General features: G+C 61.2%; 1 protein-coding gene across 7 annotated transcripts; it reads left to right on the top strand.

Annotated features, from left to right (window-relative positions):
• Positions 1-971: 971 nt before the first annotated feature.
• On the top strand, positions 972-25,613 carry CAMKK1 (calcium/calmodulin dependent protein kinase kinase 1). Of its 7 annotated transcripts, XM_070061237.1 has the most exons (18): positions 1,298-1,548; positions 3,101-3,205; positions 7,277-7,384; positions 7,624-8,025; positions 9,130-9,177; positions 9,561-9,614; positions 9,978-10,029; positions 10,245-10,378; positions 10,719-10,755; positions 11,542-11,563; positions 13,324-13,412; positions 16,583-16,782; positions 19,044-19,097; positions 19,643-19,716; positions 20,822-20,909; positions 21,107-21,235; positions 21,508-21,611; positions 23,868-25,613. In XM_070061237.1, the coding sequence occupies exons 4-18, from the start codon at positions 7,666-7,668 to the stop codon at positions 23,938-23,940; spliced, it is 1,518 nt and encodes a 505-aa protein (XP_069917338.1). In that variant the 5' UTR covers positions 1,298-1,548; positions 3,101-3,205; positions 7,277-7,384; positions 7,624-7,665; the 3' UTR covers positions 23,941-25,613. The 7 variants fall into 7 exon arrangements, with proteins under 7 accessions (XP_069917333.1, XP_069917332.1, XP_069917337.1 ...); XM_070061231.1 differs by lacking the exons at positions 1,298-1,548; positions 3,101-3,205 and adding an exon at positions 975-1,126; XM_070061236.1 differs by lacking the exon at positions 3,101-3,205 and having other exon boundaries at positions 1,137-1,525.
• Positions 25,614-26,399: the final 786 nt, after the last annotated feature.

The following is a 26,399-nucleotide window of genomic DNA, read 5'->3' as shown; positions in this document are numbered from 1 at the left end:
AGTTCTCAGGGTAGCCGTGCTCGGAAGAATCCTAAGCAGATGCTGAGTGGTCAGACTTGTGTTTGTCAATGATTGCTCTGTTGTCAAGTAGAGACAGGTGATGGCAGGCAAGAGTGGTTGGGGGGGAGGCCAATGAGGAAGCTGCGGGGGTAGTCAGGTGCAAGACGGGGTGGCCTGAGTTGAGGGAGGGGCAGGGGGTTAGCGGAGTGGACGGGTTCCAGGGACGTGTACAAGGCAGCCTGGCAGGGCCTGACGGTTGGCTGGTTGGAGCGGGAGCAGGTAGGCTACAGCTGACTCCCACTTTTTCTGACTCTAACCTGGGACAGACACAGGAGGCCAGGTTTGGGGCGAGTGTGGGGTGACTGCGGGAGGCCTCACAAGGAGAGCACTCGGCATAAGGCATGGAGCAGGCGGCCCTTGGCCCCCGACCCCGCCGCCCCAGCTCGGCCACTCCTGCGGGCTGCTCAGAGGCATTCCCAAACCCAAGCACTCTATGCTAAAAAATCCTCCCTACCCCTACCAAGGTCAAAGCTGAACTCCTGGACCTGCCACTCAAGGCGTCTCTCAACACCTCGGCTTTACCCTCTTGCCTGTCTGGAGGCCCTGACCGGCCTTGTCCGCCCCTTGCACGTCTTGAGCTTCACCCCCACCGGAAGGGGGCGCTGTTGCCCCAGGACGCCAGGATTGGGAGCGGGACAAGGGATCTGGGAAGGAAGCACCTGCACCCCTTCGGACCAGCCACCGGGCCCGTGCCAAGGCCTGGAGCGATTTCGAGGGGACCCCAGGGCAGTCGGTATCAGGCCTCCCGGGGGCGTGACGAGCCCCGGCCCCGCCACAGGGGAGAGGCCCCTTCCGAGCCTCCGCCCGCTGCAGCCCCGCCCCTCCAGGAGCCGGGCGGGCGTCCCGGGCTCTGATTGGGCGGATCTGGGGTTGGACTGAGCGTCTGGACCAATGAGTGCGGGCCGGGCCTGGCGGCGGGCGGGGGAGTCGGCGCTGCCTGGAGCCGCGGCGCCGGCGGTCTGAGCTCGGCGATCCCGGCCCCGGCTAGGCGGGCAGGGCGGGGCGCGCGCCGCCGGAGCGAGCCTGGCCGCCCGCCGGGCTGCGGAGACGGTCGCCACGCGTGGAGGTAGGGGTCGGCAGGGAGGGGTCTGGGGGCGGGGAGCGGGAGTGCGAACGCCTGAGCGCGCCACCGTCTGTCCCGAGCCTGCAGAGGAGACGGCTGGGCTGCGAGGCCGCGTCTACGAGGGCAGCCTGGACCTCGTCCCTGTGGGGTCGTTCCCCGCTGTCTGAGGGGCCCGGGTCGACGGGGTGCGCCCCGGAGCCTGCTGCTGTCCGCTCTGGCAGCCGCGACCGCATCTCTGCGGGCGCCCCGCCACCTGCGTCCTGTCGCCAGCGCTGGTCTGTGGGACCAGACGCGCCATCCACCCCGCCCGGCTCTGCGTGGAGGCCGTGTCTTCGCAGAGTGGGCCCGGACCGGTGCACCCACGTGCGGATCTCGGCGGAGCGCCCCTCCCACGGCCCTCCGGTGCGTGCTCCTTCCAGAGCGAGGTAGGGGGCGGCGACGAATGCGCGGGGCGCTGAGCGGGCGGCGGAGGCGGGCGCTGCGGCTTCTGCGGCCCCGCAGGGTGCGCACGTGTGCGGCGGCCTGTGTGTGGGGTTTGGAGGCGGGTTGCGTGTATCACGTGGACACGGGAGTGTGCCTGTGTGTGCGAGGGGGCGCAGGAAGGGATAGAGTGCGTGTGAGCGCGGGTCACGCGGACGAGAGCGTGCGGTGTGGAGAGAGTTGCGGGTGTGCAGAGGTTAGGTCCTAGGTCCCAGGCGGTGCCCTGGTGAGTGCCCAGGGGTCTGCGGGAGACACCAGGCTGGTGCGCTTTGGGATCCGGTCTAGCGCTTTGCTCGGCACAGGCAGTTTGAGCACCTACTGTGTGCCACACTGTGTGCTGGGCCCGCACGCTCCGGACACCTGTGCCCCCGCAGTGGCCAGAGGGGTCATTTCAGGTCTCATCCTAGGAGTCGCCCCCTTGCTCAAAACTCTGCTCTGGCTTAGGAGGTCGCTTTGGCCTCTGTCCACAGCCTCCTTCTGCTGCCAAGCCAAGCCCCCAGTGCAGCCAGGAAACAGCTCTCTGGCCCCAGCCCTGTGAGAGTCCATCCTCTCCTGAAATCCTGTTCTGGGGTCCAAACAGCTTCCATGCTGCCTCCTCTGGGGAGCTGTCCCTGAGGCCGGCACAGTGCATGACGGGGCCTCCGCTCTCTGGAAGTCCTCCCGTCGCGGGTGCTTCTGCACGGGGCGCTGCCCGCCTTCCTGCTGGTTCCGCGGCACTGTCCACCCCATGACTTCTGCACTTGCCAGCCCCTGGGCTGAATCACTGCCTGTTCCCTCCTTTCCCCAGAAGCCGGCTCTGCAGCCCTGCATCTGCAAGGCTTTGCTGGACCTCATCCTGTCGGGGCCATTCCCCAGCCCCCTCTCTCGGCCCCCACTCAGCAAGCACCCCTTGGGCATCTGGTGTACCCGTGCCTGGCTCTTTGGCTTGTTGCTTCTTGTCCACACTAGAAGCTGTTTGACAGCTTTGTGGGAGATCAGAGACTTTGTCTTTTTTGCGTCACTGCTTCATCTCCCACAACTAGCACAGTGCCTGGTGCATAGCAGGTGCCCAGTGGATGTCTTTTTGCAGGTGTGAATGACCCTGGGCTTGCATTCCAGGAGCCAGTGTCCCCGGCTGTGCCCCAGCCTGGGAACTCCCTGTCCAAAGCTAGGTCTCCTGCCCCTGTGCCTCTGTCCCCCAGCTTCCAAGTTCCTGGAAGCCCAGTTCTGGGAGAACTATGAGCATATTTGCGTGTTAGAAATCCTCTCTCCAGCAGCTGCTCTGGAGGATGGGGTGGGCGGGGCGGGGCTGTGAGCCTGGAGGCAGAGAGACCTGTGTGCTGCAAGCAGTAGGAAAGGGAAACAGAGGTTGGAATCTGGAGTTTTTTTCATTATTATTTTTATTTTCATTTTATTTGAAAGGCAGAGGGAGAGAGAGAGGAGAAGGGAAAGAGAGAGAGAGAGAGAGATAGAGAGATTCTTCCATTCACTAATTCACTCCCCCAATGCCCACGACAGCCAGGGCTGGGCCAGGTCAAGGGCAGGAGCCAGGAGCTCCATCCAGGTCTCCCACGTGGGTGGCAAGGACCCAACTGCTTGAACCATCACCCGCTGCCTCCCAAGGTACGCATTAGCAGGAAGCTGGACTCAGAAGCAGAGCTGGGACTCGAACCCAGGCACTCCTGTGTGTGCCGTGGGCTCCCCAGCAGCATCTTAACCACTGTGCCCGCGTGCGCCTGGGGAAGCTGGACTTTCTACGGCATTTGCTTGGTGAGCTTCCCGAGCAGCAGTGGCAGGGGGCTCAGAGGAGGCGGGCGCTGAGCTGTGCTCCGGCTGCAGAGGAGAACGAGGTGTGTTCCTGGCAGAAGGCACAGCTTGCACAAAGGCCTGGCAGCAGGACAGAGTGTGCCGTTTGGGACACCGGGGGTCGAGCGTGTGGCAGGAGAGGAGAGTCCGTGTGCAGAGGGAGAGCATGGCGATGGGGAGCGCTCCCAGGGAGACCTGGCCTCCCAGCTCACCCCCGTCCCCGCGCTGGAGACGGAGCAGGAGGGCAGTCTCTGGGGACGGTACTGCTGGGGCTGCCCTGCCCAGGAGCACAGGGCAGGAGGAGGCAGCCGGTCAGAGAGAGCTGGGCTGGAGGACGAGGCGAGGCAGAGGTAGGGGGTGAGGCCCAGAGACATCAGGCTCCCTGGGGGGGGTGGCCCAGAGGGTGCCCCGGTACGCTGGGTGCGTGGGGGCTTCCCGGGGACCTCACAGCAGGCGTCCTTGAGCATGGCTTGGCTCAGACGTCTGGGCCTCTCTCCGGGGACTGAGTCATCGGGGTGGGGGCGGGAGCTGCGGAGGGCACCCGTTGCCAAGGCTGCCCAGACACTCGTCAGGAGCATAAACATGGCTCCAGGGAGGTGGCCCAGAGATGTCAGGACCACCGTCTGTGTCTGACCCGGGTGGCCGCCGTGCCCTCGCAGCTGTGCCGCCTGGCCACTCCGGGTCGCCTGTGTTGCTGGTGTGCTGCCACGGCGTGGTGTGAGAGTTCTCAGTGGCCTTCCGGAACTCCGGATGAGAGGGCTGCTCGAACCCTGCCAGGCTGCGTAGATGACAGCAGGCGCTGCCTGGCCTGGCCTGCCCCGGATCTCTGCCGGGAGGCCAGGCAGAAAGGGCACATCCCCAGGAGAACAAGGCCCAGCAGATGCAGCCAGGGGCTCCATCCCTTGGGAGTGGGTGGGGCAGCCGGACCGGTGTATGCGCCAGGCCATCCCTGAGCCAGGTGGGCCATGTGAGGTCGTATTCAGCACATCAGGCTCTGTCTCTGTGGCCTCTGGGTGTGGATACATCCCAGCCCCACGCGGCTCCCAAGCATAGCCTGCTTCTGGGTCCATGCCTCCGGGCCCCCAAGAGTTGGCAGGACAGGAGTCATCTGCAAGCAAGCTGAGGTTCAGGGGCTCGCTGGCGTGTCCAAGGTGGCACAGCCCCACACTGGGAGATCAGGATCAGAGCTCTCCCCAGTAAGGGAGGGCCTGAGGCTGGTCCTGTTTGGCCACGGGACTAGGCTGGTCCTTGGAGACACCACATGCCTTCATAGGAGTCCTTGCTGTGCCTTGGGCCTGCGTCCCAGCCTGTCTGCCCCTCTGTCTGTCCCCACATGCCCCCTCGTTACCTGCTGAGAGTGTGTTGAGGCTTGAGAGAGGAGAAGGGGACTTGAGAGAGGCCCTGGTTGGACCTCCCACAGACTTGACCTGTGGGGGCCAGCTCCCCTGGCCCCCATCCTGGGGCCCAGGTATGTGCAGCCCTGGAGACCCACGGTGCTGTAAATGCACACGGGCCACAGTGAGACCTCTGTCTGCGCAGCGCTGTGCGCACACACAGACACACCTCCAGGTGTGCAGCCTGCTCGAACGCAGGCTCTGGCGCGTGGACACAAGCCCTCACCCGCACAGCCTCGGGCGCCAGGGCCCTGTCGCCTGGACACGCGGCAGGAACCTCGGGCCTCCCTCCCTCCCTCCCTCCTTCCCTCCTCCCAGACGTGCTTAGTCACCTGAATTTGATCCAGGCGGGAGGGAGGGAAGGAGGGAGGGAGGGCCTGACGTCAGCCCTCACAGCCGCCTTCTGCCGCCTGCGCATCCATCTGGGCCACAGCGTGTCCCGAGTGATCGCAGCAGCAACAGCAGCACAGCCGCCGCCGTCGCCGCCGCCACTGCGCCACTACTCCCTGCTTGCTGGCAGGCCCCGGTCTGAGTGCCTTCTGGGCGTCCGCTCTTTTACACCTGACAGCCGCCTCCGCGATTGGCCCCACGTTGCCGATGGGGAAAACCCAAGGCACAGAGGCATAGTCACCCGGCCATGGGCCTGGCAGCCTGGTCCGAGCCTGGGTGCGCCTCTCCAGGCTGGAACAGGAAGGCTTCTGCCCTGACTTGCTGTGTGGCCCCAGGCCCCCGCCCTTGCCCCTTGCCAGGCCTCCCATTCCCCATCTAAGAGACAGGGAGGTGCAGGTTCAAGGAGGCGGCCTCTTGCTAACCCGGCAGCCTCGGGGAAAATCACATGGAAATGCATGGGCCCTGGCAGCCTGTGGCTGCTGCTTTGGTCACTTCGGTCCCTTGGTCCCTGCTGAAGCCGTGGGGCGAGGGTTCCTGACTCTGGCTGGAGCCTGTAAGGGGGTCCCCTCTTGGAGGTTGCTTTCCCATCTGTCTAATGGGGCTAGGGCTGTAGTGGTCACTATGGCAACCACCCACTTATTCAACAAATATTTGTCCAGCTCCTATTGTGTGCCAGACACTGCTTAAGACACCGAGGCAGACCAGAGAGCCCCCATCTCCTGGAGCTGATGTTTGGGTGGGAGAAACGGCCTGTGGAATGAGGGGAGGGGAGCCGGGTGGGCCACCTGCAGGGAGGGGCCTCACCAGGCTCAGAGGGCTCCCCTCAGCCTTGGCTGCCTTCTTTCTCCAAGCATTCTGATTTCCAAAGCCTTCCTAAAGCCCTAGCCCTACTTACCACCCCCTCACCTCCTCCAGGAAGGCCTCCCTGATGCAATAGCCTCCCTTAGCCTTCTTACCTCCAGGGAGCCCTCCCTGACTCTCCTCCAGTCCTGTTCGCCTCCAGGAGGCCCTATGGCGTTCCAGCCCCACTAACTTCTCTCACCTCCTCCAGGAAAGCTAGGCTGTGGCTCCAGACTCACCAGCCCCCGCTCACTGCTCTAGATCCTGCCTCCACATCTTTCCTATCGCCAGTCTGCCCTTGACCCCGAGCCCGCCATTCAGACGGCACACACTGTGCTAGGCACCCATCCTTACCCACAGCCACCACCAAGCCGTGCCTGGGAAATCCGGGAGGGTTTGGCACCCACATTACAGATGGGGAGACTGAGGCTCAGAGGCAGGAGGGAGCTGGCCAGGGGCCCCATGGTAGGTTGGCAGGCAGGACTGGAAGGCAGCCCCAGCTCCTCTGGGGCCCGTGGACTCCAGCCAGCCCTGCCTCCTTGACATCTGTCAAAGCAAGTGCTAGGAGTGGGCCAGACAGGACACCCGTGAGACCTGTGTCTTCCGAGTCGCTGTCTGTGGGGGACACAGGAAGTCAGTACCAGACAGGAAGGGCAGAGGGCAGGAGTCCGCTCACTTCCTTTTCCTGAGAAGATCCTAGAAGGGGGGGTGGCACAGGGTTGGGCGGGTCCCATCCGAGCCTCGGGGTTCCGCTGGGGTCTGGGTGTAGCCCAGGGTCATGGCCGGAGGTGAGGGCTGCGGCTGGGGCTAGAGGTTGGCCTGGGCCCTGCGTGGCGCCTTGACTGCATTGGGTCCAGGGTGGCTGTGAGGCCAGGCCAGGGCAGCAGCTCAGCCCGGGCAGATGTGGCCAATATTTTGGTGATGTGAAATAACCAGAGGGAAAAACCAGGAGAACGAAGGAATGACCTTGGAGTGCAGTGACACCTTATGTGGCTGCAGCCCCTCCCCTCACTGACCCTGGGCCCTGCTGGAGGCTCTGCCTGTGGTCCTGCAAGGAGACCGCGTGGGGAGGGAAGACAGGCTGGAAGCACGGAGGGTGGTGCTGGTGGAGGGGTAGATCAGCAAGGAGGCCTCCCTGGAGGAGGTGGGTGGGCCTCTGCATTGCCAGTGCCCAGCTCAGCTTCCAGGAGCAGTGTGGCACTGCTCTGCGGTCAAGGGGTGGGGCCTGGGGTGACCCTGGACCCTGTCTCCCTCCATGCTACAGGGCCTCCAGCCTTCTGCCCAGGTCTGTCTGTCCCAACTCCAGAGCCTCAGATGCTCTCTGCCCACCGGTGAAGCCAGAGTGGCGGAAGTGCCCGTGCCCATTTTACAGGTGGGCACACTGAGGTCTAGAGGGCTGGTGTGCCGCAGAGATGGCGCTGGAACGCATGCCATTCCTAGGGACAGGCCTGCATTTGGGCGCTGGTGGCCCCGGCAGAAGGACCAGCTGGGCAGAGGCATGGGAGGCTGCAGGGCTGTGGCTCCACCGGGAGCAGGGCCTGGGTCTGACCTCGCTGCCCCAGGACCAGCCCAACACCCAGGAGCAAAGCCCTGTCTACCCTCTTTCCTCAGGTTCCCAGCCAGGCCACACAGAAGACGCCTGTGGCCCAGGCCATGGAGGGGGGCCCCACCGTCTGCTGCCAGGACCCTCGAGCAGAGCTGGTGGAGCGAGTGGCCGCCATCGATGTGGCCTGCTTGGAAGAGGCAGCCGAGGACCCCGAGCCTGCCAGCAACGGTGTGGCGCCTCCGCCACGGCCCAGAGCCGCCTCTGTGATCCCCGGCAGTGCCTCGAGACCCCCGCCAGCCCGGCCCAGCCTCTCAGCTCGCAAGTTCTCCCTGCAGGAGCGCCCAGCGGGAAGCTGCCTGGACGCCCGGGCTGGGCCCTATGCCACGGGGCCCACCAGCCACATCTCACCCCGGGCCTGGCGGAGGCCCACCATCGAGTCCCACCACGTGGCCATCTCTGACGCTGAGGTTGGTGGCACAGAGCTAGGGCGCCTCGGTAGACAGCCGTAAAGACCCTCCTCTGTCCCCTCTAGCCTGGCACCCTCAGAGCTGGGGCGCTCACTTGCTAGCAACAGGGCCTCTTCCCACCCAGGGGAGCTCCTGCAGGCCTTGCTGTTCCCTCCCCAGACCAGGCCTAGGAAAGAGGTCCCCCGAGTCCTCTTAGAGATTTGAAGAGACGCCCACCCTCCTGCCAGCCTGACCCCCGCCCCCCGCAATCCCACGTCTTAGTGGCTGCTCCGACTCAGCAGCTGCCGGCCTCTGGGCTCCCACTAGCCCTGTCCTTGCCAGTTGGATCTGAAAGTGAATTTGAGTACAGAGCAGTCTGCAAATTTCAGAGGCTGAGCTAATGCTTTTTTTTTTTTTTAAGATTTATTTTATTTATTTGAAAGACAGAGTCATAGACAGAGAGAGGGAGAGAGAGAGGTCTTTCATTGGCTGGTTTACCCCCCAAGCAGCTGCAATGGCCTGAGCTGGGCCAGGCCAAAGCCAGGATCCTGGAACTCCCTCCGGGTCTCCCACACGGGTGGCAGGGGCCCAAGCACTTGGGCCATCTTCCGCTGACTTCGCAGGTGCACAAGCAGGGAGCTGGATGGGAAGTGGAGCCGCTGGGACTCTCACCGGCACCCATATGGGATGCGGGCACCGCAGGCAGCCGCCCAGCTGCACTACAGCGCGGGCCCCAAGGCTGGGCTTCTTGTGCCTGAACCAGGGCTCTCAGTCTTTTATTTCCAAAACTCCCCCATCTTTGTTGCCCTCATGGTCAAGGCCTACTCGTGTGATTGCTTCTGGAAATACCTACTAACGTGTGGCTTCCAGACCCCAGAGTACGGGCAGGAATGAGAGCATTTTCCTCCCCCACTTCCTGGGGAACCAAGCATAGCCTCGGCTCTGCCACTTTCCTTTCAGACATTCCCAAGGGTCCTCCTCGCTCACGGGGCCCCCACCCAAATGTGAAAGGTGGGCAGAGACCCGGGGGCCTGGGGCCAGGGCTGGGCTCTGAGTAGACTCCTGAGATGGGACCAGTGCTGCTTCTGGATCAAACTGTACCTGATCCCCTCTTTCCCCACCTAGGACTGTGTGCAGCTGAACCAGTACAAGCTGCAGAGTGAGATTGGCAAGGTAGGCTTGGGGTGAGCCAGGAGTGGTGGGGCGCACAGGACCCCCTGCTTGGCCTCATTCCTTCTGCATGGGGTGGGGTTGGGGAGGTTGAAGCAGAGCCGGGAAGGCTCCAGCATGGATTGAGGGAAGTTTCAGCCTCTATGGGAAGCCCCCAGGGCCAGGTGGGAGACGGCTCCCAATTCCTCACTCTCCAAGGTATCTGGCTGGATGACAAGGAGGGAGTGAGGGAGGCATGGGGGCACAGCGTTGAGCCAGGCAGGGCCAGTTCCCCCCGCCCCACCGCTCCTTTGTGAAATGTGTGCCTGAGGGGATGGAGATGGGGTGCTGGTGGGCTGTGGGGAGGGTGCTGTGTCCAGGTGAGGCTGACCGGTGCCTCTGTGCAGGGCGCCTACGGCGTGGTGAGGCTGGTGTACAATGAAAGTGAAGACAGGCACTATGTGAGTCTCGGGGCCGGGAGGGAGGGTGCGGGGAGCGGTGGCCCAGGCCCCCACCTGGGTGGGGCAGAGGTCGGGCTGCCTCTGAAGAGAGGGTTCTGCCCAGGGGGTGAGCCTCCTGACAATGGGGCTATGCAAGCAGACGCTGGCTTCCTCTAAGCAGGAGCTGCACGGAGCCAAGCTGGGGGCAGGCCTGGAGTCAGATCGCGCGCCTGCAACCCCAGTTTTCCACATGCCTCAGCCTGCCCCCCGTGCTGGCCAGCGGCACTGGATCCCTTCCTGGATCTCCCTCCGTGCAGAGCTGGCCTGTGCTGGCCCCTGCCCTGGTGGCTGCCGGCAGTGACACTTCTGTCTCTCTCTGCTTAGGCAATGAAGGTTCTTTCCAAGAAGAAATTGCTAAAGCAGTACGGCTTTCCACGTAAGTATCTGTCTGTCCTGTGCTGGGGGCCGCTGGGCTGGGAGGCAGCGGTGGGGAGGCGTCTGTTGCTGACTAGGCCGGGTTAGGAGTGGCAACAGCAGGAGAAAGCCCTGGGGTGGATCAGGCCTTGCAGGAGGCTTGCCTGAGGCTGGTTGCGGGGCCACAGTGAGGCCCAGCTGCTGGGACAGGGGCTTGACTGCCCTTCCTGGTCGCAGGTCGCCCTCCCCCAAGAGGGTCGCAGGCTGCCCAGGGAGGCCCGGCCAAGCAGCTGCTGCCCTTGGAGCGGGTGTACCAGGAGATCGCCATCCTGAAGAAGCTGGACCACGTGAATGTGGTCAAACTGATCGAGGTAGGCGGTGGGGGAGAGCAGGTGAGAACCGGCACCTGAGTCTTGGGGGGCACTCAACGCAGACCTGGGGATGCTGCTGAGGGAGAAGGTGGGGCCAAGGCCGCAGAGGGCAGGGCTGGACCAGGGCTGGGGCTGCAGGACACTGTCTGGACGCCGTGTGCTGGTGAGCGCTGGGTGAGTGCAGTCCTCCTCTGTCTGGCACCTGCTTAGCTCCTGCTCCATGTCCAGGGTGGCTGCAGCACGTGCTAGGGCTCCTGGGGCTGGTCAGGACGAGGAGGAGGCCTGGGACCCCACCCCAAGCTTCCTCAGGCCCCAGCCCCTGTCTGCTCCCTCTGTCCAGGTCCTGGACGATCCAGCTGAGGACAACCTCTATTTGGGTGAGTGCTCTGGCTCTTTCCACAGCCGAGGGGACACAGATGACGTGCAGGTGGCCTGTGTGAACGCGCTGTCCTCCTGGGGCCAGAGGGAAAACACACGTCCTCCAACCCGGGAGTGCCCCGTCCAGCCCTGCAGAAGCAGGCCCAGCCCAGGGAGTGGGATTCAGGAAACTTCCCGGAGCCCCCACTGCCTGCTCTCCCCACGCATCCGCAGGACAGGTGCAGGCCGGGAGCAGGGTTCCTGGGCCTTGTAGCGCTGTGCCTCAGTTTCCTCCGCTATAAAATGAGGCTAACAGTGGGACCTACTTCACATGCTGGATGTGTGCACTGAATGAGTTATTACCTACAAAACACGCTCGCTGTTATCCTTGTTAATGCTATCCATGTTGTTAATGAAATTCCTCATGCCTGGCTTAGGGCTGGACATAGAGGAGGCCCAGTAAATGAACTGGCTTAGGAATTCGAGGCCACGGCTTTCGTCTCCTCTCCCTACCCTCCCTGCCTGTCTGCTCTGACCTTTGGACAAGTTTCTGCCCCTTCTCTTAGCCTGTTTCCCCGGATGCTGGTGGGTCCTTACCCGGCACCTGAGGAGCATGGGAGGCAGGTTCATGGCAGGCCCCACCATCCTCCATTGACCCCTCTGAGACCCTGGGACCCCATCCTCTCCACCCCTCGACAGTGGCTGCGTGCCGCCTGCCTCCTGTACTCTGGAACAGGGAGGCCCCGGCTCTGGCTGCTTTGCCGACCTGGCCACCCCTTACCTTCTCTTCTCTTCTTTTCTTTCAGTGTTTGACCTCCTGAGAAAGGGGTGAGTTCCCCGTCCCCATCAGGCAGGTCCATTCTAATCCAGGCCTTCCTTTCCCTCCCCGCGCCCTCCGGCCCCAGGGTCAGCTCCTCTAGCAGAAGTCAGAGGCCAGGCCCCGCCCTCGCGGGGTGAAGGAGGGATGGAGAGGACCCTTCTTGGAGGGCCAGTGGGGCTCGGCGAGGCCAGGATGGTGGAGAGGCCGCTGACAGAAGAACTGGGAAGATTTGGACAGAGGGGAGGGGGAAGAAAGGAGATTTTTCAGGCAAAAGCATAGAGGGGGACTCAAGTCCTACCTGCATTCAAATCACAGAGGTTCTTTTTTTTTTTTTTAAGATGTATTTATTTATTTGTAAGGCATAGTTACAGTCAGGCAGAGGCAGAGAGAGAGAGAGAGAGGTCTTCCATCTGCTGGTTCACTCCCCAGTTGGCTGCAACAGCCGAAGCTGAGCCAATGGTTCAAAGCCAGGAGCCAGGAGCTTCTTCTGGGTGCAGGGGCCCATCTTCTGCTTTCCCAGGCCATGGCAGAGAGCTGGGTCAGAAGTGGAGCAGCCAGGACTTGAACCAGTACCCATAGGGGATGCCGGTGCCACAGCAGTGGTTCTGTGAATGGAGCCGGTGGGACTCTGTTTGTTTCCGTGTATAGAGGGAAAGCTGAGGATCCGAGAGGGCGAGTGCCTTGCTCAAGGTCACATGGCCGTCGGGTTCTGTGTGAACGCCTGCCCTGTTTGTTTTTGCAGGTGTTTGCAGAGGAGCTGACGTGGAGTAGTGGGCGCGGGGTGGGTGGGCTGAGACCCTCAGGGCCAGGACCTTGAGGCCTGTCTCTCTCACAGAGGAGTCTGAGGCTTGCCTCTCTGCCTGGGGGTTCTGCAAGACCAGTGGGGGTGGGGTGCAGGGAACAGTGGGTGGTGTCCCTGTGTGACTGAGGAACTTCCACAGGTATTTGACTCCATGCAAAACAAGTAATGGTTTTCTTTTTAATATTCATTTGATTTATTGAAAGGCAGAGGTAGAGAGAGAGAGAGGTCTTCCATCTGCTGGCTCATTCCCCAAATGGCCCCAATGACCAGAGCTGGGCCGATCCCAAAGCCAGGAGCTTCCTCCCACACAGGTGCAGGGGCCCAAGGACTTAGGCCATCTTCTTCTGCTTTCTCAGGCCACAGCAGAGAGCTGGATTGGAAATGGAGCGGCCAGGACTTGAACTGGTACCCACATGGGATGCCGGCACTGCAGGTGGTAGCTTTACCTGCTACACCACAGCACCAGCCCCAGTAACGCTTTTCTGTTGCTCTCTGGATCTGTACGTGGAGCCAGAGTCCTGCAGAACAGTGTTCATGTGATTAGATGTGATTACACGCAATCATGTGGTCACACGTGATTACACATGATATGTTCTGAGAGCCCCTACTTCATTGGGAAAAATAGACCAACTGCCACCCCATAAACTGATCTCGTGATGCCCTAGGAGGTCTGGATCTAGTTTGCAAAACGCCCCTGCAATCGTTTGATGATGGCTGAGTGCTGAGAGGAAGCCATACCAAGTGGGTCAGAAATTAGGATAAAGCCGGTTTAGATGATAATGGCTGAAAAGGGATATGAATGTCTCTGTGTTTTTGAAGTGTTCATTCTATGGGAGAAAAAGTTACCATCTTGGGTTCTAGGGACCCTTATGGGATGTCCTGGCCGGCCAGCCCCTGCTCACCTGCCGCCCGCCCTTCCTCATCCTGAGTCCCGATGAACAGCCCTGCCCTCGCCCCTCCCTCTAGGCCGGTCATGGACGTGCCCTGCGACAAGCCCTTCCCCGAGGAGCAAGCCCGCCTCTACCTGAGGGACGTCGTCCTGGGCCTCGAGTACCGTGAGTGCCGGCTTGGGGCTCCAGGATCTAGGAGTGGGTGGGGCCATTCCTGTCCGTCTGCGCGGCTCTGCCAATCGGCTTCCGTGGAGGCGTGGCATCAGCCTGTGGGTGGGGCCAGAGGCCGCTTAAGGGGAAGTGGGCTAGAGCCGCCTGCCTCTCCGGGCTTGCCCCAGGTGCCTGGCGGAGCCCGGTTTTTGTCGCTGCCATGGTGTATTTGTTGGGTATTCTGTCTCTGGCTCCTCTGCTGGGGCCTTGGCCGAGCCTGGCCCCTCCCCAGGTCTTCAGGAGATGCAGGATGGAAGGGACCTGTGTCCCGGCTTGGGGGTCCATGGGTTCAACTGTGAGGGCTCAGCTGGGGTGGTGAGAGCTGAGCCTCTGTCTCTGGGTTCATGGTGCTCATTCACTCTCTGATTTCATTGATTCATTTATGAATGCCTGCCAAGTGCCACCTGGACACAGAGAGGTGGCTAGGATGCAGATCTGGCCGCAAGGAGCCCACAGCCTTGTAGCAGACAGATAACATACAATAGAGATGTCCCAGCTGGGGAGGCTCAGTGCTGGCGGGCTGCGGGGGGCTGGGGGAGGCTTCTTGGAAGAGGCGGCTTGTGAGCAGGGCCCTGGAGATGCATAGGAGCTCGCTGGCCTGGTGGAGAGGCTGGGAGAGAGTGCTGCAGGCAGCGGTGCAGAGGGAAGTCGGCTCCTGTTGAGGATGGGGAAGCCGCAGAGGGGCGGGGGTTAGTGGAAGCCGATGCCAGACCCGCCATCCAGGCCCCACCGGGAGGGCCGGGGTGCCTCTGGAGGATTGCATGGGGTTGTCCTCCCAGTGTTTGAGCCCCTGAGGGCTTGAGCAGGGGATTTGTGACTTAAGAAGCTCTAGCGGCTGCCTGGATGGGAGGGCGAGAAACAGCTGGCTAGGGAGGAGGCACTGTCCCCAGCCTGAGTGACAGATGGGGCGGCCTGGATTAGGGCAGCGGCAGTGGCGGTCAGGAGGGCGTGTGACGGAGGCCGGGTGGCCTGCACGGGTCACCGACAGGTCTGGGGAGAGGTAGGCCCCTGATGCTTAGCACTCGGGCTGGGGTCGGGGACCAGGGGTGCTACCCATGGTACCACCATCTTAGCTTGGCTCTGGGAACAGGGTGGGCACCCAGTGGAGGTGCGACCTGCCGTGATTGTCTTTAAACCTTTCTTGAGTGTGTCCAGTGCCTGCAAAGTAATGCTGTCCTTGTGCAGATGGGGAAATTGAGGCACACAGCAGGAAGGGCTTTGGAGACAGTACCTCGGAAGAGCCTGGAGGTGTGGGATGGGAAGGGGATGTTTCAGCCTTGATGAGGTCAGTGGGAGGCACAACCCTAGAGCAGCCTGGCCCCACCCCTTCCTGTTCTGGGTCCTTCTCTTCTACAGCAGGCCTGCTGTTTCCCTCCACCCCCATTCCTCCAAAGCAAGCGGAATCTCACCTGGTTCTGGAATAAATCCTTGCCAGGACTTTCCTGCAGTGGGCTGGCTCGCACCAGGGGCTGGACTGGTGCATGAATGTAAACAGTGGGACCCTGACCAGCTGCTTTGTGGTTCTGGCCCCACAAAGGGAGATAGGGAAAAATATATATATATTTCATTCAAGAGGCAGAGAGATGGAGAGAGGCCGACAACCAGAGCCCCTATGCGCCGGTTCACTCTCAGATGCCTACAGTGACCCTAACTGGGCTGGGAGCCAGGAACTCAATGCGGATCTCCCACATGGGTGGCAGGCACCTAGTAACTGGAGCCATCATCTGCCTCCAAGGATCTGCATCGGCAGGAAGCTGGAGTCAGGGCCCAGAGCTGGGAATGAACTCCGATTTAGGATGCAGACAGCTTAACCGTGAGGCTAGAGGGGCTCCCTGTAAAGGGAGCATCAGGGCTGCCTGCAAGGGCTCTGTGGTCAGGCAGGCCCAGGCCTGCTTCTCGGGGGGTGGGGGTATGAGCAGCAGCGCAGGCGCTGGGAGGCCTGCAAGCTGGGGTGCGTATGGTCTTGCTGGGGAATTGGTCATGAGGTCTGTAGGACGGAGCTGGGATAATCACGCGGTGTTTGGCCTTTCACAGACGGGGCAAGGGTGGGGAGGTGGCTTTCTGTTGCATTTGTTTTTGTTGGTGGTGGAGGTTGCAAGCAGAGAAATCTGGTTCTGGGTCAGCTGTGTTATTCCTGTGACATACTGAGATATGGATCCATCTGCCTTTCAGTTGACTGACCAGTGGAGATGTGTGCGGGGAATCGGCATGGGTGGAGAGCTGGAGCTCAGGGAGAGGCAAGGGCCTGTGTAGGTCACACCTACAGCCCCTGGGTGTGGTGCGCTGACCCCTGTGTGTCAAGTCCCTGGCCCCTAGTAAGCAATCAGTGCCGTAGGTTTTGTGGTTATTGTTACTGGGTGTCCACTCCCCCTGCCCCCCACTGTCTCCCCTCCTCTCTGACATCTCGGGGTCTGTTGGTGTGGGGAAAGGTGTGTGCTGAAGCGGGAGCCCACAGTGGAAGGCTGTGGGGCAGGACCAATGCGTTCTTTGTCTGGAACGTCCCTGGCCATCTTGGCCTTGGCCTGAGCTAGCTGGCTCTTTCGGGGGGAGCAGAACAGGCTTCAGGTCCACTAGGCTGCTTCCTCCTGGAGCTGGCTCACCATCAGCCCAGCCATGTTCATCCTGGTGGTCGGAAGGCTTGGGGTGCCTCCCTCTCTGAAACCCCATCAGCCCAGACCCCGAGGGTGAGACAGTGCCTTGGTAGTCTACCACAGTCCCCACAATCCCACCCGGAAGCAGGGACACCTCGGCTCAGTCTGGGTGGCAACTAGACCTGGGGCACTTATGTGGGGAGGTGGCTGAGGGGAGGGTCTATGGAGTTCCTCCGACCTTCCCCTCAGCATCAGGTGCCTTGTTTGTCATGGAGAAAGCCCTGGCACTGGAGTCCAAAGACTCTCAGGATTCCGGTCGTGGCTTTGTGGCTAACAGCCTGGGCAGAGCCCTCGGTGTCACCTGCACCGTGCAGCGGCCAACAGCTCTGACACCCTGTTCCGAGCTCCCCCACCCGCCCTGAGATGAGAGAGCACACGGGCCTGGATGTCGCAGCTGGCGTCCCTGGCTGCGTGGGGGCGGGCGGAGGTCCTGGCAGGGCCCCGGGCCAGCCCATGTGCCGCCTTTCTCCGCAGTGCACTGCCAGAAGATCGTCCACAGGGACATCAAGCCGTCCAACCTGCTCCTGGGGGATGATGGGCACGTGAAGATTGCAGACTTCGGCGTCAGCAACCAGTTTGAGGGCAACGACGCTCAGCTGTCCAGCACGGCCGGGACCCCGGCGTTCATGGCCCCAGAGGCCATTTCTGATTCTGGCCAGAGCTTCAGTGGGAAGGTGACTCCCAGGGCCAACGCTGGGCTGGGGCTCAGAACAGCTTGCAGTGGGGACCCAGTTTCCAGCCTGAGGGTGACCAGGTCCTGGTGTCCGGGGTCGTGATGTGTTTCTCTTCCTTGGAGCCTCCTCACCTTTGACCTCTCCTTTACCAGCAAAATGGCCCCAAGTCTGCCCTGTAGATATTTCCTGCCGGTTACTCTGTCCTGGGCTCTGGGCTGGGCTGTGAAACAGGCAGAGCCGAAACTGTGTGGCTCTCTGCCCTTCAGGGTGGACAACAGCATGTGGGATTCATGGTTAGGGGATCTTGGTTGTGCAGGGTTTGAACTGGGCCTTGAAGAACGGGGAGGATTTGAGCAGGAGGTACAACCCAGAGAAAGTGCGAGAGAATGAGGGCATGGGGAGAGAGGCCCAGTGGGGTCTGGGCAGGCATCAGAGGGCCTGGAAGCTTGGGCTTTCTCCCTGAGAGACAGGGGCAGCCGCACTGCTTTCTGGGTAAGCGGTGACTGTAGCACCACACACGCCCTGGGGTGAACAACTGGTTTCACCTGCCCTGCTACACGTTGCCAGAGAGGTGAGAGTTAGGAGGCATTTGGATGCATGTGTGGCTCTGGGGCTCAAGACAGGTCAGGGAGGTGGATTGAGGTTTTAAACAATGTTTTATTTTTGTAGAATTCATGATGTTTTATTTTGAGAAATCCTTTTTTTTACTAGAATATATTTTTAAGTTTTTTAGTTTGTTTTTATTTTATTTGGAAAGCAGAGCGACAGAGAGATCTTCCATTTACTGATTCACCCCCCCCCAGATGCCCACAACAACCAGGGCTGAGCCAGGCCAAAACCAGCAGCCAGGAGCTCCCTCGGGGTCTCCCATGTGGGTGGCAGCGGCCCAAGCACTTGAGCCATCACTGCTGCCTTCCAGAGTGCACATCAGCAGGAAGCTGGATTGGAAGCAGAGCCAGGACTTGAACCTGGCACTCCAGTATGACAGGTGGCTGCCCAAGCAGTGACTTAACTGCAGAGCCACATGCTTGCCCCTAATTTTGATATAATCCTAAATTTGCAGAAGCATTGTAAGAATAGCACAAAGAAATCCCGTAAATCTTGTCACCCAGATCCACCAATTATCAACATTTTATCTGATTTGCTTTCATTCTCTATTTGGATGTACTCACATTACTTTTTTTTTTTTTTTAATGCTATTACTTTACTTATTTGAAAGGTAGAGTGACAGAGAGAGGGAGGGACAGAGAGAGAAAAAGAGATCTTCTATCTGTTGGTTCACTCCCCAATATTGGGAGGTACAATAGCCAGGGCTTGGCCAGGTCAAAGCCAGGAGCCTGGAACTCCATCTGGGTCTCCCACGTGGGTGCAGGGGCCCAGGTACTTGGGCCGTCTTCTGCTTTCCCAGGCACATCAGCAGGGAGCTGGATCAGAAGCAGAGCAGTGGGGACTCAAACTGGTGCTGCTATATGGGATGCAGGTTTTGCAAGCGGTGGCTTAACCCAAGTGCACCACAATGAGGGCCCCTGCTCCGTATAATTTTTCCTGGTCCAGGATCCAACCCAGGGTCACTTGTCATCTCTCTTTGGTGCCCTTTGATCTGTCTGGAAGGGTTCCTTGGCCTTTTGTTTTTGACTGTCGTGACCTTGGCATTTGGGAAGAGAACAGGCCTCTTTTGTAGCCTGGTGTCAGCTTGCATTTGTCTGGCATTCTGACTGGTTCAGACGGTGCACCTGCAGCTGGAGCAGGAAGGGAGAGATGGGAGACCCACACACATAAGGGACAGAGGGCAGGGGCGGGGTTGGGGGAATGTGAAGCGAGCACTGTTAGAGTCCAGGGCAGGGGGGGTGCCCGTTGGTGCCTGAAGCAGGGGTGCGGGAAGGTGGTCGGTGGCTTGTCCAGTGGGTTACTGGGAGGAGAGCTGACCCCTTCAAGCCAGAGCTGAGTTCGTGAGTGTAAGTTCAGTACACACCATCATTTCTGGGATGCACCTGTGTCGTGGGAGCAGCCAGAGCGACCCTGTGGATGTAGGAGGCTTTGCACCTGTTGAGCAGGAAGCCTACCTGGTTTGGGCCTGTCCTAAGAACACTTTAAATGCCTACAAGGCAAGGAACCCTGTTCTGGTCGTCCTAGATGACCAGCACAGGGCCCAGCACAGAGCAGACACCTGGCGGCATTTGTTGAGTGAATATGTGACTGGAGTGGGGTGGGCTGGGGTGCTGGTGCCTGCAGGGGGCTGATGTGGGCATGCTTCATCCTAGGCCTTGGATGTGTGGGCCACTGGAGTCACACTGTACTGCTTTGTCTATGGGAAGGTGAGTGCTGGGCGGCCGGCAGGGCAGGCACGGGCCCCGGCCCTGACAGAGCAGCTGGGCTCCATGAGCCAGCCCCTGCCTATTGCAGGAGACCACTTCACTTTGTCCACGTGGGAGGGATTCTTGCACAGGGGTCCTGGGCAGGGAGGCACGGGGGAGGCACGGGTGGTGGCGTTGCCACCTCTCCAGCCAGAGAGCTCCCTGTCCCGCATCCCTTGAAACCGTCCATTCAGTTGCTTATTCTTCCCAAAAACTGCCCTTCACCCCTGCCCTGGGTCAGGCTGCACCTTGGGGACATCCAATGATGACATGGCCAAGATCGCTGCCCATGGGTGCTACCACTCAGGGGACCTGTCCCCAGACTCCAGGTGCTGGGAGGGTACCCCGGCCTCATGGCTCCCACGTGCCACGTGCCAGACTCTGCACAAGTTAGATGAGCTCCTTCCCATTCCCATCTATGGGGGCCCCAGAGCCACCCAGCCCGTCCCACATCACTGGCCGAGGCCCTGGGCCTGCATCCGTTGCCTGCCCTCTCCGCCCCACAGTGCCCGTTCATCGATGATTACATCCTGGCCCTGCACAAGAAGATCAAGAACGAAGCTGTGGTGTTCCCTGAGCAGTGAGTTGTTCCCCCCCAAACCCAGGACTGAACAGTGGGGCTCCACCCACTCCTGGGGAGGGGCCTGGGTTTGAGCAGGGCTGCTGAGGGCCCCGTCCTGGCCTGCAGAGGTGGAGGGAGGGGTGCTTTTCCCTGAGCACCTAGAGGGCTGGGAGGGTGGAGCCCAGGGTCTCTGAGATGTCGGGGGCAGGTCTCACTGCCCGGAGGCAACCTCAGAGACCCGAAGCTCTCCCCCGTCATGGGGTCACAGTCACACCTTCACACCCTTCCTCTACCTGCCTGGGCTCAGTGACGCACCCCCACCCAGCCCGTGGACTCAGGGGGACCTCCACTGGCCCCACACAGGATGGGGGGAGCATCCAGATACCAGTGTGCGTCCCAGTTCACAGAGGAGAGTTGTCACTAGGGCTGGGACTCGAAGCTCCTCGGTCGTCCCCGCTCCTGCTCCCGTCGTGACTGGGCTGTGAGCTGGGGGCCGCCGGGAGGCCTCCCTACTCCTCCCTGCTGCTTCCGAGTGTGGCCTTGGCTACTGAGGCAGCGGCCTGAGTGCCCAGCTCCACACTTTCAAGACCCTTCTCGCATCTGCATGAGGGCCAGGGGCAGGTAGGAAATGGAAGTGGCCACTTCCGGTCTGGTCCACCTGCGGAGTCCAGCTCTTACCTGCGTGGAGGCTCCACTGGCCCCTGCACCCTGCCGACTTCGGCTGCAGCCCTGCTCCCCAGAGCCACCCGTCACCTCCTCCGGTGTCCGGACGAGCACAGGCTGGGTGGCCGTGTGCCAGCCTGCTGACCACTGGCCTTCCTGGCCACGTCCAGGTGGAGGACAGCATTAGGTGGTGAGAGCAAAGGCCGCTGTGTCACACCAGGCGATCTTTCTCAACGATCTTCGCCACCTGCACCCCCAGGGCCTGTGCAGCGCCCACGGAGCGCCGCGTGTCCGTGGCCTCTGCCTGAGCGAGCGGTCACTTCCTGCTCCGGGAGGAGATCTGCACTGCTTGTTCTGGAACTCTTCTGGAGCCTCAGGAGCCCCCTCTGAGGATCGAGGCGTGGCCGTGGCCACAGGGTGGGTCAAGCTCACCCTCATCTCCTTCCTTCCCTCTCTCTAGGCCAGAGGTCAGCGAGGAGCTCAAGGACCTGATCTTGAAGATGCTGGACAAGAACCCCGAAACAAGAATTGGGGTGCCAGACATCAAAGTAAGGGAGCTAGAGCTCTTGGGCTGGGCCAGGTCTCCTTTCTGGAGAGACCGGCCCTGGGATGTGTGTGTACCGGGTTCGGGTTGTGGGCTGAGGACTTTCGGACTGAGTGCTGGTGGAATGCCTGCAGTCCTTTGCCGACTGGGTGGCCATGTGCCCGTGGCCCTGCCCCACTGCTGCCCTCTTGGCCTCCACAGTTGCACCCTTGGGTGACCAAGAATGGGGAGGAGCCTCTTCCCTCGGAGGAGGAGCACTGTAGCGTGGTGGAGGTGACGGAGGAGGAGGTGAAGAACTCGGTCAAGCTCATCCCCAGCTGGACCACGGTGGTAAGAGGCAGGGGCGGAGGCTCCCTGGGCCCGGGAGGGCTGTGTCCTTGCTGTGCTGCCTGGCCTGGCCTCTCCTCCACACCATCCTCCCCACCTTGCTGGCCGGGACTTCCAGCCTGGTCTCGGCCCCTCCGCTCTGCACATCCCAGCCTGCCGCTTCCTCTGTCGGTTGAAATGGGTCAGCATTGCAGCAGCTGCCCTTGGGGGTGGGCAGCTACGGTGGATCTGGCTGCCTGGGGCCTGTGCGCCTCATACCGACGCGTCCTCTCCAGATCCTGGTCAAGTCCATGCTGAGAAAACGTTCCTTTGGGAACCCGTTTGAGCCGCAGGCACGCAGGGAAGAGCGTTCCATGTCTGCTCCCGGAAGCTTGCTGCCGTGAGTGCCGTCGCCTGTGGGTAGCAGTGGGGGGACCGAGGCCCATCCCCCCAGCTCTCACTGTCGTCAGTTCTGTAGGCTGAGCCCAGAGCCTGGGGCTTCACTCAGGTCTCGGGGCCGGGCCCTGTTTGCACCTGTCCTTGGGGCTAGCTGGGGCTCGAAGGTTGCTTCCTGGGCCTGCCTTGGCCTCAGTCCCAGGCCCAGCAGCTCTCGTTCACATCCTGCCAGGGGTGAGGAGCTTGCTCGGGCTTCCATGGAACAGGAAGACTTCTCCCTGTCGTGGGGGCTGGCTGTTGTCACACTCTCCCACTGGGTCCAGCTCAGCTCTTGGGGGCTTCAAACCCACCGCCCCTTAGTGCCTGGCAGCCTGGCAGCCTGGCAGAGGTTTGCAGACAGGCTTGTGGCTTGCAAGAAGCCTGTGGGTGGAGGGGCACTGCTGCTCACAGGTCCTGCTTTACTGAGTGGCTCGGGGCACCTGCAGCCCTTGGGGAGGCCGTGTGCCTAGGCGGTGCCTGGCGGGTGCTTTTGTCCTGAGGAGGTGTGGACAGCCCCCAAGGACTGGGCCAGGGCACGGGAACCCCATTGGCGGAAGGCTTTGTGAACCACACTTTTGTGGGTGCCCCACCTCCTGGAACAAAGGCATTTGCCCAAGCCTCTGAGCCCGTCTTCAGCCCTCCATGTCTCCCACTGCAGTCAGAGTCCCCAGAGCCTGCTGGAGACTGGATGCAGACCTGAGCGAGGCCTGAGGGGTCCTGGGCCAGGGCGGCCTTGTGCCTCGGCCCCTCGGGAGAGAACTTGCACCCGTGCGCCTCCAGGGTTTCCTGTGAGGTTCCTGGGGAGGTCAGGGCCCATCACAGTGGATACACTGGTGTCTGCCCCCTGCTGGTGGCTGCTTGCAGCTAGGGCCGCCCGTGGAGCCATGGCCAGGGCCTGGAGGAGGCCTGGTAGCCCCAGCTGCAGCTTTCCATCTCTTCCGGGAGGTGGTTGGGTTTGGGTATGGTGGGGGAGGATCCCTGAACTCATTGAGGCCGGAAGGCCCCAGATGCTGGAGTCTTGCCTAACAGTGCAGATCACATATAACTTGGCATCCAACGAGGCCACTTCTGAGAGTGAAAGGGGAAGCTACTTATGCTGGTGCCAGGACAGCAGGCAGAATCTGCACAGCACCGAGCAAACTGGCCACTGGGAGACTCTAGCTCAATGCCTATGTCCCAGCGCCCCCTAGTGGCGGGATGAGCCAATCGCGGGTCATAGAGCACCGAATTTGTACCCTGCAAGCTGTGATGGTGACATTGGGCTTAGTATTTCCCAGCTGTAAAATTCTAGAACTGATTCAGGTTTAATCTCAAAAGCGGATTTTACCTTCTCATCAGGTCTATGTTTGTCCTTGATTGACTCTCGGATAATTGGTGAAACTGTAGTAGAGTGAAATGGGATTGGTTTTTTTTCAAGATAGCAAAACCCATTCACTGGCTATTTTTCAAATATTTTTTTTTATTTACTTGAAAGAGTTAGAAGAAGATAAAGAGAGAGACAGAGACACAGAGAGAGACCTTCCATCTGCTTGTCACTCCCCAAGTGACTACAATGGCTGGGACCAGGCCAGGCTGAAGCCAGGACCCTGGAACTCCATCCAGGTGTCCCATGTGGGTAGCAGGGGCCCCAAGCACTTGGGCTATCTTCTGTTGCTTTCCCAGGCACATTAGCAAGGAGTTGGATCTGAAGTGGTGGAGCCTGGACTTGAACCAGCACTCATGTGGGATACTGGGACCACAGGTGGCGGCTTAACCAGCTGCGCCATGGTGCCGGCCCCACACTCTCTGGGAGGGAGAAATCAGATAGAGGAACCTGCCAGATGTGTAGCAGAATCCCGAGACTGGCGGATAGGAGCTGCGCACTGGGCAAAGCAGATGCAGAACAGAAGCCCCTCTGCCCAGCCATGGGAGGCTCGTGGAGGCCTTGACCTTGCTGATTCTCTGAGGATGCAGAGAAGTGAGCTGGCGAGAGGCTCTGGAGGCTGGCTGGGAAGTTTAGACTTCATCTTGGGAGCCACAGAGGGGTGTGGCCTGAGGCTGGGCGTGTGGGTACCAGCAGGAGTGACCACCATGATGCAGGGGCCGGACAGAGGCTGGGCTTGGAGGGGTCGTTGAGAGGGATTCAGATGCCTTGTGAGTGTCCCCCGAGGGCCCTCTCTGTGTCCCCTGAGGGCCCTCCCTGTGTCCCTGAGGGCCCTCTGCCCCCGTGTCCTCTGAACAGGAAAGAAGGGTGTGGCGAAGGGGGCATGAGCTCGGAGCTCCCCGGCGTCCAAGAAGACGAGGCTGCGTCCTGAGCCCCTGCATGCGCCCAGGGCCGCCGGCAGCACGCTCATCCTGCGCCTCCAGAGGCCTGCCGCCCTCCTGCGACAGCCGCCCCTGCGGGCAGGGGGCTGGGCCCTGCAGCCCCTCTCCTGGCCCCTCCCCCGTCGTGCTGCATGACCTCCGCGCGTGCACGTCCAGGGACAGGATCAGAATGTGTGTCGTCTAGGGTGTGGCCAGGGGGCTCTCCCTGGCCTGACTCAGCCCGTGGAGGAGCCTTGGAAGCCCCTCCCCCCGCTGGTGGGCAGGGCCCAGGGCAGGAGGTGGGAAACCCAGAAGGCAGGTGGAGGCCTGGCTTAGCACAGGGGCGGAGCCCTCCCACTAGGGTCAGCGGCCACATGCCCTGCCCCCTCAGGGGCTACCCAGAAGGCTGCTGCAGAGGCCCTGGGCTCCTCCAAGTGTTCCTGGGCTGCACCAAGCAGAGGGCCAGTGTTGGGAGAACTTGGATTCCTTTTTTGTCATCTCTTCTGTTTTCAACATGAGGGATGGGAGGAGAAACTATGTGATAGCATTGCATAGTTACCAGCACAGGAGGACTGAACAGGCTGTTTCCCCGTCTGGAAAATGGGCTGAACTGAACCGAGCGATGGCCTGAGCAGGAGCCACCGACTGCCCTCCCTCCTGCCTTCAACGGCTTCCCAGAGCCAAAGCTGCCGAGGAGACAGCAGGGGCCAGCCCTGACCGAGGGCCGGGAGCTGCGCACAGGGCTGTGGCCCCGCAACTGCTGCAGTAACTGGAATCCAGTCGCCGGGCCTGCGCTGGCTTACCTGTCTGGTCCTGGAAGCCTCCATCACATTCCTACGATGAAGGGAGAACTGCCCGGGTTGGAGGCATTGCTGGGTGAGGGGGCCCAGAGGGCTGTGCCCCCTGCAGGCAGCGGTCGGCCTACGGCCTCACCCTGAGGACAGTCAGCGGCCAGCCTGCCTGGAGCAGCTGTGGACGGCCCTTCCAGAACGCTCACCTCTGCGGGACCAGGGCCTGGCCGGCGGGAACGCTCGGAGGGGCTGACTCCTGAAAGGAGATGAGTCGGGCCTCAGACGGCATCCCCGAACACATGGGGCTCCGCATGGGTTTCCGATGCACAAGGGCTTGTTGGGAGGAGGAGAGGGAGCCGCGCCGGAGGAGGGCCCAGGTCCTGCCGCGTCCCACGCACACGCACACGCGCCCGTGCGTGCCCATCTGCTGCACGCAGCGCATTCGCATGTCTTGCCCCGACCAGTACATGCATCTGTGGTCGAGTTTCTGTGTCTATTTAGGCCTGGGAGCAGGACGTGGCCATTGTCGGGGGGCCCACACTGCTCCCCAGCTCCCCTGCACTGAGCAGCAGTGCGACCCAGGGCTTAACAAATGCTTCGGCGCTGTCTTTAAGAGCACTTTATGGGAGCCACTGGGGGACCAGGGACCCTCTGTGTGCTGGGGCCCAGAGGGCCACGGCTTCAGGGAACTCTGGGTGGGACCCACCTTGGAGGAAGCTTGGAGGCGGGTCTGGCTTCAGGGCCCATGGCGGAGCCCAGTGGGTGTGTGCCTGTGCCCGGGGGTTTCGCAGGCAGCACAAGTGATAAGCAAGCTCCCTAAGAGTGTTTTAAACATTAACTTCCCAGGAAGTGAGCTAAACACAATAAAAGCCCTTTCTTGAATTAAAAGAGTACAGCTGTGTGTGTGTGTTTTCTGCACCTGGAGACCTCTTCTCCTGCGCCAGCTGGCTTTGCTCATTTTTCTGGAAGGATCTGAATTGCCCGAAGTCCCACCTGCGCAGGACGGGAGTCGTGAGAGGTGCTCTTAGGGGAGGTGGGGGCGGGGAGGACTGGCTCAGGGTCCAGGACACAGCTCAGACCCCTAGGGAAGTCCCATGGCTCCTCCCTGCGAAGAACTGGGTATTTGGGAGCTTAAGATGCCTGTAGGGCACCCTGCCTGTTTCACAGGGGCTCTGGACAGGCCAAGGTCTGGTCCAGCTGGGAGGCATCACTGCTCCTGGGCCAGAGGTCCCCGTGGAGTGGCACCGGCCCCCGTGTTGGGCACTGCAGCTGCCCTCCCAGAGCACGGCCTTCCAGGGTGGTGGTGAGAAATCCCCGGGCACAGCCAGCCCTGAGCCTGAAGCCAGGCTTTGCTGCTTAGTAACTGTCATGGGAGGAGCCTCCGTCTCCACATTGGCATAAGGCAAACAGTACCAGCACTTCCTTCCATGGGTTCTGGACAGGAAATGAAGTCCCTGTGCCAGGGCACTGGGCATGTAGTAATCAAACGAGACCCGAAAAGAAACATGGTTTTCTGCCTCTCGGGTGGTCAGAACCCGGCTCAGCACGTGCGGCACGACTGGTATTTGGCCACTGTGCAGCTTCCAGCCGAGTGGCGCTGGAGGGCCCGGCATGGCAGAGCAGGCAGTAGAGTGAGTCAAGGCTGCCCCATGTGACCGGACTTTCCACCCGAGACCACA

This window comes from Oryctolagus cuniculus, chromosome 17 (genome assembly GCF_964237555.1).
Source record: "Oryctolagus cuniculus chromosome 17, mOryCun1.1, whole genome shotgun sequence".
NCBI classification, from domain to species: Eukaryota; Metazoa; Chordata; class Mammalia; order Lagomorpha; family Leporidae; genus Oryctolagus; species Oryctolagus cuniculus.
This window is presented reverse-complemented; position numbering and strand designations above follow the sequence as displayed.

Bases quoted from the DNA above. Each gene is read 5' to 3' on its own strand.
- CAMKK1 (XM_070061232.1), top strand. From the start codon at position 7,666: ATGGAGGGGGGCCCCACCGTCTGCTGCCAGGACCCTCGAGCAGAGCTG. The intron at 9,178-9,560 runs GTAGGCTTGGGG...GCCTCTGTGCAG, and splicing joins TGCAGAGTGAGATTGGCAAG to GGCGCCTACGGCGTGGTGAG. The intron at 9,615-9,977 runs GTGAGTCTCGGG...CTCTCTGCTTAG, and splicing joins AAAGTGAAGACAGGCACTAT to GCAATGAAGGTTCTTTCCAA.